The sequence below is a fragment of the Myxozyma melibiosi genome, assembly GCF_037950935.1.
Source record: "Myxozyma melibiosi strain Phaff 52-87 chromosome Unknown BZA70scaffold_6, whole genome shotgun sequence".
Classification (NCBI taxonomy): Eukaryota; Fungi; Ascomycota; class Lipomycetes; order Lipomycetales; family Lipomycetaceae; genus Myxozyma; species Myxozyma melibiosi.
In genome coordinates this window covers 545,356-559,461 of record NW_027042920.1, presented here as the reverse complement: position 1 = coordinate 559,461, position 14,106 = coordinate 545,356, and the positions used below count along the sequence as shown (strand labels likewise).

Sequence of the window (14,106 nt, the reverse complement as noted above, 5' to 3'; positions counted from 1 at the left end):
CGGTGATAACAGGAGCTGTGCCGAAATATCTTGCATGATATCATGCTCGTCTACAGTTTAAACCACCCCGAACTACGCTATAGACTATAAAACAATCAATTCATTCAAATAACCATACAATACGGAAAACCAAGATGCAGCCGAAAACAAAATGCTATGTGCGACAAAAACATACACGCTTCAAGACAGTCACTTCATTTTTTCACAGTTCACTCATTCGGGATAACGAGTGGAGATATGTACTGTTCTTTGTGTGAATGGAAATATAACCCACCATCCCCTTCCCCCCACCCAGAACCGCCTTTCAAACCATTGAAAAAACCAAAGGAACGCACAACTGCGGAAACAGATACAAAAAGAAAAACAAGAAATCTATAAGCTTGTAAAGAAAAAATTGGGATATTCTCAAGTGTGGATGAAGTCGAAAACCTGGGGTTTGCCGTTGACCACGACTTCGATTACCTTCTCTTGTTTGAAGGTGATTGAGACATGCGAGTTTTCCTTCTATATATTTGCAACGTCAGTAATTAGTCCATCTTTGATCTGGAATGAAAAGAGCAAAACATACCTTCATGTCCGACAGTTCAAAATGTGAGTGCTTCAACTTGCCGACAAACCTCGGAAACACGAGATCCATTCCAGCCGCATCAGCAACCGCGCCGTTATAATAAGCCGAATAATGCCCCGATCCGATACTCGCCGGTCCACCGCCGCCGATACTCTGGATCATACTCAAGAACGAGTGGCCCAGTTTCCAGACATACACCTCGTGCGTGACGCGGTCGATGCCGACGACGTGGCGGCCTTCGGGGGAGAACTGGATCTCGAGAAGCTGGTTCTTTGCGCCTTCTAAGCTTGCCATCTGGACACCTGTGCGCAGATCGTAGACGACGACAATGTCTGGAAGAAGAGAGAGGGCTAGACGCTGCTGAGCACGATGCGAAGAGATGACGGGGTACGTGTTGACAAACAGGTTGAACAGCGCGGTGATACTATTGACGACCTTGTTACGCACTCCTGTAGAAGCTGGATCAAGAGATGCGATAGTCGCGTCAACGACGGGGAATAGTCTGTTGACAAGCAGATCCGGATGTCGTTTGGCAATGTAGAAGATCATGCGCACGGCGCCGATGCGCGACTGCGGATTAGGACTCTTCGCGATCGTCTCGGCGCAGATCTCAATCACGCGATTGATAGAGTGATGCGCGATCTTACAGATCGTCTCGATGAGCAGGTCATGTCGCAGAGCGTCCGCGTCCGTAAGCGTCGGCTCTGATTCATCTGTTTCTGCAGAGTCACCATTCGAAGTAGCAGCAGCTTTCTTTGATTGCGTTATAGGCGTAGTATCTGCACCCATGAAATCGATCAAACGACCAATCACAGAGTCACTAGAAAAGAACTGGTCATCGCCCCAGATAGTCCACCCTTTACCCACGAGCTCTATCGAGATATTCTGCAGCTCTTTGGTCTTCAGACTATCTTCTCGAGGATTACTCGACGCCGCGTCGCTCTTGAACAAAAAGAACTCAATAGCAGTCACAATCTCTCGGTGCGCAACGTGCGTCACACGCGCCGAAAACTCAGACGCCAGATTTCCTAGAATAATGACTGCGAGCACAGACGACTCGCTGACCGCATCGATACAGTCGTCGTCTAATCCCTTGAACCCGCTCAGCACGCTCATCGACTCTGGCGAATCGTCAATCACTTCATCGATACCAGCAAGATCCGGTGCGTCGGCAGTCGTCACACGCTCGAGACTCATCCGTCTATCCTCGACAGGGCTCCCACCGCCGGTGCTCATCCTTCGAAGAGCGTTGAAAGTACTGCTGCGCCGCTTCGGAGTAATCACACCCGGTAGCAAAACCCTCCAACGAGAAATCGTGAGCGAGAGTTCTTTGGGCCTTGCTATCAGCTGCTTGATACGTGCTTGTAGACACGTTCGCGCAGCGAGTCTGAAGTCAGCATGGTCAGAGTTCCAGAATCGCGCAAAACCTCGGAGCCATGGACGTTTGTATTGCAGCCCCTCGATTTCCTCTGATACAGAAAATATGACTTCCACAAAGCGAACAATGTAAATCTCAATCTGGATTTTCACTTTCTCTGCATCTTCAGCCGTGACCGAATCAGACAGTAATTGGGCCTCAAGAAGAGCTCTCGCAAGAACAACGGAAACAAGATAAACCATCGACGTTATTTCGCCGCTGGTTTGCAGCAAGTTTTGATGCGCGTGGAATACAGTCAGGGTATTCGAGATTCCTCTAGAGCCAAGCTTTGCCGGCACCGAATACAACGCAGCCATAGGATCCTCCCCTTCAACACTCTTTATGGAAGAGAACTTGCGTAAGAAAAGTAGCTCCACCAGCTTCGTCATCGAATCTGGTTCGGTCTGCGCCGATGACAGGTGCCCGTCAACCTCCACCTTTTCAAAAATGTGAAACGGATAAAGTGTTGAAAGAATGGACTTTGCGACTATAAGACACGGAGAATCTGAAGCCAGCGAATCCGCAGACGACGAGATTGATTTTCTAATCTCATCCAGCACGATGTAGACATTGACAAAAACGGTCGATGATCCGTTGATTGTATATCGCGCATCGGTATAGAGCATTGTGTTTTCCGGAATAGTAGGCCGCAGCTTGACGTGCGAAACCTCCCATTCGTCTTCATTCTCAATCACAATCTCAGTCTGATTCTCAATCTTGCCGTTGCGGAGGTTACAAACTCTGCCGAAATAGTCCTCGTACAGGACAATCAAGATATTTGAGTCCTTCGGCGTCGCAAGTAAACGAATCTGTGCGAAATGACCGGGGATTGTGAACACTCTCCGACCCTTCTTCAGGTTGACTAAACAGACGGTGCCATCTCTGGATGCTATGACGGCCAGACCACGGATCAAGAGATTTGATTTTGCGGGAAGAGACATTGAATACAGCACCGGTGATCCCGAAAGCGCTATACGAGGAGAGAGCTTCCAAGTCCTAGATGTTGCGATACAGTTAGTAACTAAGCATCTCTACAAGTTACAAAAACAATAGTAGACTTACTTTGCATCAAGCAGATACAGCACACCTCCATTAGTTCCAATTAGAAGATATTCGACATTATCCGGAGTCTTCATGGACGACAGATGCGTAACTTTCCCGCTCTCTGGTAGTTGGATCGTCCGCTCAGGTGACTCGAACGCAAGCAGATACCGCGGAAGACTGTAAAAGTTGACAAACGCGCCACAGCCAAAAACAAGCATCCCGGAAAAAACCACACCGCTGGTACAAGGACCAGAGGCCTTATTATTCTCAAGCGGACTGTTTGATATTTCAGCAGTAAGAAGAGACTTTGCGGGGCTTCCCGGAGACGAGGAGACGACATCAAAGTTCATCTTTGTCTTCTCGATCATCGGCGTAGGGGGCGCAAACGACTTGAAAGGCTTTTGACGAGTAAAGAAATGATTCTGTCGATGTACGGGGTAGAAATCATCTTCCCATGTGAACGTTCTCAAGTCGCCCAGTCTGTAGCGAATTTCTCCTTCTGAGAAGAAAAACTCAACGACAACGTCCAAAGGCTCCGTTACCCAAGGAGTCAGTAGCATCGATCTGTTTCTCAAATGCATCGTTGTATACGAAAACACCATGAATAAACTATTGACGTGGTTCGGCTTTTTGCTCGCGGGCATGTTGTTCACGGTACAAACCGTCTTTCCCGAAATGCGACTGACGACAGCGAATACGATCGCGCCTTCGTGATTCCAGATCCCAAACCAGTTACGATGATGGTCATCTACCGCATCGCTGGTCGATGCTCCACTGATTCCAGGGAACGATTCTTGCTTGACGAGATCGAATCTGTCTTCTTCCCACATATATAGACACCAACCATCAGTCTGAACGATAAGCCATAGAGTATCACCGACAGTGAGAACATCTATAATATCTCCGTATTCAGAGTTCCCTAGAGAAACAGCAATCGTATCCCGACCCAAGATATGCGACATATTTTTCGGAAGCGACATTGACTTTTTCTGCTTTATCTGAGCCGAATTTAACATGTAGTGATTTTTGGCATGATTGAACAGGCCAATCGGCGCTCCGCTTTTTGTGATTTGCTCGACGCGTGCTTCGTCAGGCCAGATCTTCCAGTATATGCCGTCTCCGGATGCGTTCAGAGTTACCATTCGCTCGGCGAATAGCGGTAGTGGAATCGGCCAGTTTTCGAGAACACCGTCCATGATTACATGCGATTCGAGGGTACCCTGATGAAGTAGTCGCATTTCTGTAGATCTGCCGTAGACGAGGAGGTACATATCAATCGGTATTATTCCGTTGGGTCGAAATGGAACAGTTGTTGAAGCTAGGACTCGACCTGAGGGCAAAGAGTGTTTAAGGATCTCACTGTCATTGAAGTATCGTCAGTATATTTTCGTCATCCTTGCAGGCCTCCAGATAAAGACATAATAGCCCAAGCTTACCCGTTATCTGCAGCACTTATCAGTAGTTCCGAGCGACCTTCGGTATCCTTTGCTGTAATCCTTCGCATGGCAACCACCGGAGACTGTCTATGGCCCGCCGTAGTCGACAAAGGAGACAGCGAAACAACCTTCAAATCCCGATCTTTTAGATCCTCGGATCCACTGTGCGTAGGAAAGTTATCCCATTGAAGTACCTCTATAGCACCATTGGCAAGCCCGAGAACGACACCGCGCGAGAAGACGGTCGCGCAGGTGAGAACGGTGTCGGAGGGGAGATGAGCTAGGGCCGCGAGATGCTCGTTTCGCGATTTGGACGCGTCGGTCGGGATATCCTCCGGCACGGGATCGAATGCATCGTTGTAGGCAACCGGCCAGTGCGTGAATGGCAGAATGACTGGAGAAATAGACATCGTTTGTTTCGCTCGAGTTCTGTCGTGGTTCGCAGCTTGGTTCCGATCCGCCGCGTGCAGTTATTGTGAAACTACGAAACGGACGGACAGAACAGAGCCAAAACTTGCCAAGTGGTCTGAGCGGCTAGAAAGAAGAGATGACGACCTTGAGCGGGCTGGCAGAGAGAGATGCGGGTTCTGATAGTTATGAGCTCTGAGGACAGGTCTACTTTTGTTTTTTTGCTCTCTCTACTTCGCCCGTAAATGGCGATGGGATGAAAACTAATCTTGGCTGAAAATTACGTACGCCGAGCACATTTCATTACGTAATTATCTTGCTCACTGATATCTAGCCCTCAACCATAACAGGTTTATGTTTAGATTTTGTGAGTATGATTTTAAATAATACATTATCAATAATACTGCTCTTGAAGCCCCAAACCTCCCATCGTCGCAATGAATCCAACGGAATAATAGTCATCGTTGGACGTACGACGGAACTCCCACCCTGCCTCCCCCACCGTTCCCTCCTCTTATTATATATAGACGGAATAATGGTCATCGTCGTATATACAATGAGACCCCACCTCTCTCATCTATCCACCTCTTACCCACAATATGCCCCTTGACCCCCCGCGTCTTTCATCCATCCCCAGCAAGATGAGCTGGTCGCCATGTCGAGTACTGTCAATCTTCCTACTCCAGCAGGCTGAGCTGGTCGCCGTGTCGAAATCGATTGCTAGTTGCTGACCCATATTATTCTCCCCTTCCCCAGCAGGCTGAGCTGGTCGCCGTGTCAAAGTCGATTGCGGAGTTGCTGACCCAAATATCTCCTACCCCAGCAGGCTGAGCTGGTCGCCATGTTGCTGAAAATTGTTGACAGAATCACAGAAATAACACAGAAAAAAGTAAAGAATAGTTGAAAGATAAGAAGACTAGTCTTCAGATAGTCTTGCTTCTTGGGAAAAGTCGGAATGATGTCATTTTAGAGCGGATAGTCTCTATAAGAAGTAGAAGACTTCAAGGCGGGCGGCGTTCACGACTGGCAGTATGTGTCAGCCTCCAGCAACAGAAAGACCAGAAATCGAGTAAGTACTTACCATGATGAAGACTGCCTCTAGCACGACAAAACGGAATATTCATGGATCCGGAGTAGGTGTGAAAATAGAGAGATGCTTTCGCTCAGGCATTATCAGAGGGTAAGGAATGTGCGTGTCTGGCTGGACATGTGTCAGTATGCATTAAGCTAAAGAAGAGATCATAATTACTGACCTTAATATCATGTTCCAGTGCGCTATCTTTTCATTAAATGTGAAGTTAAGTGGTTTTCAAACTTTGAGGCTCTTTGAGCTCTTGGAGGGTGATGAAGGAAAGAGAAAAATGATCGAGGGAGAGGGGGGGAGGGCCCTTTTTATATTCCAGCCTGAGCCGCTGGGATCAATCGCGCGAGTCTTTTTGAATCGGCCTGAAAATGCTTGTTGTTGATGCAGAATTGCCAAATCGGGATACCTCGTGATCGCGGCGCGAACAAAACTGACGAAAAAATGAACTTAACCCGCTATTGTTTCGGGAGCGGTCGATCATTTTGACGTGCTGTGAGGTGTAGTTTGTAGTAAGATAGCAGTTTCAACTCATTTCGTGTAGTGTAGGTTCAGAGCTTCTAAATCCATCTATTTTGTCGTATACTCGTCGCGGTGTCGGGGTGCTGTAGAGGATATTTCAATACGGGCGTCCATCCGTCCACTGATCCGACTTCGACAGTTCCCACAGCATATCCCAAGTTCGAGTCTCCAAAGGCAAAAGCAGACTATACCTGCAGACTATTCGTCATTATTAATCTGAGAGTCAAAGGTGTACAGGTGTTCGTCCTCGCGTCGCTGGGTGCTGTCGCGGTCGTGGTTCAACGAACAGTGCTAAAGCGAGCAAGTCGATCCGGTCGTGACAGATTCGGCAAATGGTAGCAGCATATATACTCAGTTCATGTATGTATCAGCAAGTATCATCTGTATTCGAGAAGAGAATGGTCACAGTCGGTCAAGTGCGAGATCGTACGCTGAGTCGGCAGTTCCTTTTTGTGGTGGTGTGCGTGATACGACGTCGCACCTTTGCGTAACAGTACATATACCAATGTTCTCATAAACCACCGTTTCTCAGTTTTTTCACTCGAAATAAAAGGTTGATTCCTATATTAGACTTGAGTCCAAGACAATAAGAGCTATTCTTCCACTAATTTTCATATCAGAGCTTGGTGGGTATATGGTGTTTTTATACACTACCGTCGGTATTCATCTTGACGATGTACAGTGCAAAATCTTGTCTATCAGCAGAGTACCTCTCAGAGACTAATCTCATACAGAAACAGCAACTACAGATACTTCGCAACTACAGAATCCGGCAATGCACACAGTACTTCTCACGGCCTCTCTAGATTGTACCATCACCAGTCTCAGTGGGTGCTCGAGTCAACGTCTTCATGCTAATAGCACCATTACCTAATACCCAGCAAGGATTCTGTTATGGCTTCAACGGTTTTGCGACAGAATCTTGGACATATTATAATGAATGTCGCTGAAAGTGAGCTATGATTGCGATCCTCCACAGAAAGTTCGACACTATCGTCGGTAAGAACAGCACGGCAAACAATATGCAGATTACTCCCAGCGACACACTCATATTTGAGTCCCAAACAGTAAGATATCATGTCTTGTGTATAGGACACTTTTATTCTTTAGGCTTCAGAAGGAGATCTCGATATCAATCTTGGTAGATTTCACGTGGGGATCGATCACGTGACTGAAAGAGTGACATACTAGGCGATTGCGAAGATGGGAGAGACATGAGGAGGCCTGTGTGAAGTCGTCAAAGCGTCCACCTATTCCCGACTACTGGCACAGCTTATTTGGTATTTCACTGGTTTCCACTTGCTACTGCGTGCCGCGAAAACGAAATCATGGGTGTGTGCATGTCATGTACGAAGCGGGAGGAGGACGATCTCTTTGTAAGTCTACGAGCGGGAGGTTTCGTTGTCGTGAAGCGAGCGGGACGGAATTGCTAATGAATCTTTAAACTCGCGTGCAGCCGACCGAGAGAACTGGACTTTTGGCAGAATATGGGCCAACGTAAGTTGTTGAGACTACAATTGGGATTTGGGTAGTGTCAGGTGGCTAACAGCTTGTTTCAGGACGATGACGATGCCGAATGACTCGGCGTCGGCGCAGGATATGGATAGTCATCGGGAAGAAGCCATGGCGCGGATAGTTGCGATGACAGAAGAGTAGGTTTTTTTGTTTGGAATACAGATTCGAATGTTGTAATGGGTAGTACTGACTGGATGTTACTTAGAAACCTGATTGATATATTTGCGGTTGGCACCCCTGATCGGAGAGTCAATGGACAGCCGACTGTGGACTACAAGTGAGTGCTATGCAGCCTGATGTCATCTCTTTTCACAAAGAAAAGCTAGCTAACAGCGTGAACATAGATATCTATTAAGCTCTATCGAAGTACTGGAGTCAGACGATCAACAAGTTGACGAAGTGATTCCTCTATCAGACTTGACTAGTGACGAGACTACACTTCTTGAGCAGCTTGGAAAGGCATCGAAAGAGTATGTCGACAGTTTATACAAGATAAAGTCTGTCGGGCCTCTGTTGGTGACTTTGGAAGACTGAATAAGGGTCCATTGAAAAATTGGTTGTGTTTGGATATCGCTGTGTATATTGTATCAGGTTTCTAAAAGGCGTTGGTTATCGTTTCTCTTTTCGATTGTATTTTGTCTATGGAGTGTTTCCATCGTCCCATTGCTGTTTAGCTTTGCTGCATTTTTTGTTTTCACGTTGCTTGGTTGTTTGCGGAAAGACTGCATACGGTATCTGTTTGAGTGTGACTTTCTGGATTGAGATCAGAGGTTCTTCGACTATTGACTTTTGAGCGTTGACAGAAGCAGATAGAATGAGTTAACGTGATGTTATTTTTTGCATGTGCATGAAAGCTGCCGCTGCGGTGATGTCAGAAAGGGAACTGCAGCTGGCAGTAACTACGGATTCGGGCAGAGTGCGAGATGGGCATTGGACTGAGTTAGGGCGTGGCTTGATGAGATCCAACTGTAGTCGTAGCCGCACCGTCGCTGTCGCTGTCGCTGCGCCGACCGCAGGCTGCGTGACGGTGAAGACAAGACAAACACGGCTGGTTTTGGCTGGGATTTACTAAAAAGTTCAGGCTACCAAATGACCAGCGAAATAGACGAAGGACCACCGGCGAGACGACCGCTCGGCTGCTGCTCAAACCCAACGAGCCGGGAGCAGCCAACGCTCGCGGACGCAGCCCCTTCGTTCGATCGCGCGTATGCCGGGGCCCAATCGACCGCACGCACGTAGCAGAGCAGCAAAAATAGCAGCAGCATGTCCGAACAAGAGCGGCGAACAGCAGCCACAGCTTTCTTCACACAGGGGCTGTGATGCAGGAGCCGAGCGCTGGCTGGCGGAGTGGTTTGGTTGCAGGAGCAGTGAAGGCTGGAAATAGCAGCTGCATTTAAAGTTAGGGTTTAGCTCGAATCGGGCTTAGTGCGCTGTTGCTTCGAGAGCCGCGCGAGTTGCTCCCACAAACCGCAACACTCGTCCGGCCGCGCTACTTCTCCCTCCTCCATCCCTTCTGCTTTCCTGCTCCTCCTCTGCTCAGTATCCGCGACTGTCTTCGTCGTCGTGCTTTGTGCTTTCAAGAAGAATTACTGAGCTGCTTGTCGATACCGGTTTCTGTGCTTGCTGTCCCGCGCGTGTCCTCCTAGACTCCTTACCTCCTCCCCACCATGGCCCTCTCTGCCCCCGGCACCGACGTCCCACGTCTCTACGGCGTCCCCCTCAAATACATCTCTCTCGTCATGGTGCGTTTTATTTTCTGATGCTATGCGGATATCACTCCTCTGATTCGACTAACACTTTCCCTCTCCAGCTCACCTTCCAAAACTCTGCTCTCATCGTCGTATGCTGCACCCCGCCTAAACTCTGCTTGACGACACAGTTGAAGATCACCGGCTGACCCCCCATCTCTAGATAATGCACTACTCCCGCGTCATGCCAGGATACGACAGCAATAGCCGCTACTTCTCCAGCACGGCTGTTTTACTCAACGAGCTCATCAAGCTCTCCATCTGCACTGTCGTCGCTTTTTTCAGTCGAGGCACTCTGGTCTTTACTGAGGTATTTAGTAGTGACTGCTGGAAACTCGCCATCCCTGCCTGCCTCTACACAGTATGTTCTTTCAACCTTTTATATTCCGTTCTTATGATCTTCGTCATTTTCTGTGCTTATTCTTACCTCTCCCCGCAGATCCAAAACAGCTTGCAGTACGTCGCCGTCTCAAACCTCGATGCCGCTACCTTCCAAGTCACCTACCAGCTCAAGATCATCACCACCGCCATTTTCTCCGTCACCATGCTCCACCGGTCTCTCACACCCACAAAATGGATGTCGCTGCTCATGCTCACCCTAGGCATCGGCTTGGTCCAGCTTCCGGAGGACGTCCTCTCGCTCGTCACCACGGCGTTTAACATGGCCCTAGGTGAAGTCGTTGCCGAGGAGGCCGAGAAAACGGCAAAGGTGCATGCTCTCGAAGGCGAAAATGAAATGAACCGTACCCTTGGGCTGATTGCCGTCACCATCTCCTGCGTCCTCTCCGGTCTCGCTGGTGTGTACTTTGAAAAAGTTCTCAAGGGCTCCAACGCCTCGCTTTGGATCCGCAACGTGCAGCTTTCGTTTTTCTCCATCTTCCCCGCGTTTTTCATCGGTGTTTTGTGGAAAGATGGCGCTGCGATCTCAGAGCGTGGATTTTTCTTTGGCTACAATGCTGTCGTGTGGACCGCCATCGGATTCCAGGCAATCGGTGGTATCGTCGTCGCACTTTGCGTCAACTTTGCCGACAACATCGCAAAGAACTTTGCGACGAGTATCTCGATCCTCCTCAGCTTCATCGCGAGCGTCTACTTCTTTGACTTTGTCGTCACTTCCAACTTTGTGTTTGGCGCTACCCTCGTCTTGGCGGCTACATTCCTGTACTCGAAACCGGACCGACGCGTCCCCAGCAACCTCAAGGACATTGAGTATCGGCCGGCACCTCTGCAATCTGTCGCTGACGACGGACCACGGTCTCCTAGACGTGTCGTCAGCCAGAAGATGCAATAGATGAATAGCTTGCAACAGAAAGCTATTCCAGTTTCTGAAAAAATAACAACCACTTTTCTTCTCCCTTGTTTTTTTGATACATTCATTTTGTTGTACTGTATAATAGCATATACTAATAGTCGTTGGGGGCGTGTACTCACACATTTTTTTCTGTTATTTTGAGATTTTCAGTTTGTTTTCTCTATTCCTGTTCGTTCACTCTTTTCTTTTCTGGTTGGCCTTCTTTTCTTTCGTGTTTCTGTCTTCTTGTGAACTTGTATCTCAGTGATTTCAGATTGTTTGATCTGTTGCGCGCTGCGATATAGGTTTCCAGTCATTAGTTTTGATACTAGTTTCCTTCGAATTGTCTTCCCCTATTTGTATGTTTTTGTTTTGTTTTTGCGTGGTTTGGGAGCATATAAACGATGTATATAGTTATAAACTAGAATAGACCAGGATGAGACTTTCCAGCTCATCACCAGTCCTAAAATTCTCTGGACCTGCACCAGGAGTAAAGACTAGTAAAACTATGAAGTAAAGAAGGCTCTATATTACAATATTAAACTAAATCACGACGCCTTCCAATGCAAACGAAACCTAGTCATTCAAACCACCCTCTCTAATTTATAAACACCTGCTTGTCCATTTCCTTGCATTTTTCCTCGCTCAACTCCCACGGCACATCAAGCACCTTCCTCATCTCCAACAGTTTTCTCAGAAACCTAATCTCATGATGCGCGTCGTCGATAACCGTGACTCGGTCGGACGAGTCGCATTCGAGCTGGCGGATGCGCTCGCTGCCGCGGGTGTAGATGCCGATTGTGCCCGCGGCTTGGATGAGGAAAGGGGTGTCCATGTCGAGAAGGCGGGTGGCGTGGTCGTCGATTGGTTGTCGCTTTTTTACTTTGCAGACGAGTTCGTGGCCAGATGCGTCGTCGACTAAATCAGAGAAAACATGAGTGTGTGCTCGGAAAAAAGAGAGAAGATGGAATCATTCGGGGGCCTTACTATCGATATAGAGAACGCGATCATCTTTAGGCTGTCGCACGCCAACGCAAAGCCCGACGATAAACACGTTTCTAATCGGATGATTCTTCCAAAAGAAATCATCCGTGTTGACCATCTTGTGCTCCTGCAACTTTAGCACGTCCGCGATCGTCAACGGCACCCACTCGTTGTAGACTTTAGACTGTCCGTAGTATTTGCGGTGGTAGAAGTTGACGCCGGAGGGCGTCGTGAAGAGAACTCGCGAGGGCTTCTTTTTTGACGGGGGTTGCTTGGTGGGGTATGGCGAATATGGGAGAGAAACTGCGGTTCTGGAAGAAACGGTAGCAGTCTTGTGGGCAGGAGAGGATGATGGCCATTCTATCGGTTCCTCGCTTCCTGATTGCGGGGTCCGGTTTGGACTCGACAGCAGTTGTCGCGCGACGGTCTTTGCTTTTGTAGAGACGTGGATGATTTTGAGTGTCTCTGCGTCTAGACGTTGTTGCTCCTTCTCAAGTTCTGCGAGCTCTGCGAGTCCTGAAGAGCTGCATTCATATACTGTAGGACCAAGCCGCGGCAATTCTGCAGGTCTGTGTCGTCTGGTGGTCTCGGTAGGTCGCGGAGGAACCGGCTGTCTCTTCTTCTGAAGTCTTGCAAGCTCTTCGAGCTCAGAAGAGTCGCATTCATATACTGTAGGACCAAGCCGCGGTAATTCAGCAGGTTTGTGCCGTCTAGTGTTCTCGGCAGCTCTCTGACTCTCCTTCTGAAGTTCGGCAAGTTCTGAAGAGTTGACTTCGTAAGTAGTTGGGCGTAGTCGCGGTAATTTTGGAGGCTTGTGTCGTTTGGTGCTCTCAGCGGTTCTCTTATTCTCCTTTTGAAGTTTTGCAAGTTCTTCGAGCTCTGACGAGTCGCATTCGTAAACTGTAGGACCAAGCGGCCGTCGCTCTGGAAGTCTGTGCCGTCTAGTGTTCTGAGCAGGTTGTGAAGGAACGAATTGACGTTTTTTCTGGAGTTTTGCAAGTTCTTCAAGTTCTGAAGAGTCACATTCGTAAACTGTAGGACCAAGCGGCCGTCGCTCTGGAAGTCTGTGTCGTCTGGTGTTCTCAGCAGGTCGCGGAGGAATTGTTTGACTCTTCTTCTGGAGTTTTGCAAGTTCCTCGAGCTCAGAAGAGTCGCATTCGTAAACTGTAGGACCAAGCCGCGGCAATTCTGCAGGTCTGTGTCGTCTGGTGGTCTCGGTAGGTCGCGGAGGAACCGACTGTCTCTTCTTCTGAAGTCTTGCAAGCTCTTCGAGCTCAGAAGAGTCGCATTCGTAAACTGTAGGACCAAGCGGCCGTCGCTCTGGAGGTCTGGGTCGTTTGGTGTTCTCAGCAGGTCGCGCAGGAATTGGCTGGCTCTTCTTCTGGAGTTTTGCAAGTTCCTCGAGCTCAGAAGAGTCGCATTCGTAAACTGTAGGACCAAGCGGCCGTCGCTCTGGAAGTCTGTTCCGTCTTATGTTCTGGGCAGGATGTGAAGAAACGGGCTGACTCTTTTTCTGAAGTTTCGCAAGCTCTTCGAGTTCTGAAGAATCAGGCTCATAGACCGTTGGACCTAATCGAGGTAACTCTGGTCTGTACTGCCTGCCACTCTCAGCAGTTCGCGAAGAACCCAGCTGCTCACGTCCCGACCACGATCTCGGACTGCTCGACGGATTATGATTCATCTGATAAAACTCATACCAGTCCTCAACCTCCTCCTCATCGCTCTGATACAAATTATCATCGCTCCCTCCATCCTCACTCTGCTCCCCCTCCTCCTTCCCGATCTCGAGATTTAATTTCCTCACGAGCCCCGCGCCCGTCAGTTCGCTCGCCTTCAACCGTGCACTTACGTCGATTTTCAATGTAGTGCGATCATGTTGCCGTCGCTGCGCGCGTTTTGAAAGCCGTCGGTGTTTTTGGTCGGCGTGGCTGGAGAGGGTGATTTGTACGTTTTGTCGCGTCGCCGGGCGCGCGTCGTGGTCTGTCGCGCGTTGATGTCGCTGCTGCTGCTGCTGCTGCTCAGAAGTCGCCGCGCTGCGCTGTCGCTTTTGTCCTCTCTTCCCCATATTGCAAAAGCAAAAGTCGACGCGCTA

At 48.8% G+C, this 14,106-nt stretch overlaps 4 protein-coding genes across 4 annotated transcripts; 2 read left to right on the top strand and 2 right to left on the bottom strand.

Annotated features, from left to right (window-relative positions):
• Positions 1–9: 9 nt before the first annotated feature.
• Positions 10–5,114, bottom strand: BZA70DRAFT_279193 (uncharacterized protein). Its single transcript, XM_064912737.1, has 4 exons — positions 4,466–5,114; positions 3,048–4,388; positions 569–2,981; positions 10–504 (listed from the first exon to the last, which is right to left on the bottom strand). Exons 1-4 carry the CDS (start codon positions 4,873–4,875, stop codon positions 406–408), a joined length of 4,263 nt encoding a protein of 1,420 aa, XP_064768184.1. The 5' UTR covers positions 4,876–5,114; the 3' UTR covers positions 10–405.
• A 2,599-nt stretch (positions 5,115–7,713) lies between these two features.
• BZA70DRAFT_174875 (uncharacterized protein) lies at positions 7,714–8,679 on the top strand. The gene is made up of 5 exons (XM_064909884.1): positions 7,714–7,852; positions 7,933–7,973; positions 8,036–8,128; positions 8,197–8,268; positions 8,336–8,679. The coding sequence occupies exons 1-5, from the start codon at positions 7,805–7,807 to the stop codon at positions 8,523–8,525; spliced, it is 444 nt and encodes a 147-aa protein (XP_064768183.1). The 5' UTR covers positions 7,714–7,804; the 3' UTR covers positions 8,526–8,679.
• A 796-nt stretch (positions 8,680–9,475) lies between these two features.
• On the top strand, positions 9,476–11,506 carry BZA70DRAFT_279184 (nucleotide-sugar transporter-domain-containing protein). Its single transcript, XM_064912736.1, has 4 exons — positions 9,476–9,733; positions 9,802–9,831; positions 9,903–10,100; positions 10,179–11,506. The coding sequence occupies exons 1-4, from the start codon at positions 9,659–9,661 to the stop codon at positions 11,028–11,030; spliced, it is 1,155 nt and encodes a 384-aa protein (XP_064768182.1). The 5' UTR covers positions 9,476–9,658; the 3' UTR covers positions 11,031–11,506.
• Positions 11,507–11,552: 46 nt separating this feature from the next.
• On the bottom strand, positions 11,553–14,105 carry BZA70DRAFT_279180 (telomere regulation protein Stn1-domain-containing protein). The gene is made up of 4 exons (XM_064912735.1): positions 13,137–14,105; positions 12,731–12,872; positions 12,018–12,598; positions 11,553–11,948 (listed from the first exon to the last, which is right to left on the bottom strand). Exons 1-4 carry the CDS (start codon positions 14,077–14,079, stop codon positions 11,629–11,631), a joined length of 1,986 nt encoding a protein of 661 aa, XP_064768181.1. The 5' UTR covers positions 14,080–14,105; the 3' UTR covers positions 11,553–11,628.
• Between the last annotated feature and the right edge of the window lies 1 nt (position 14,106).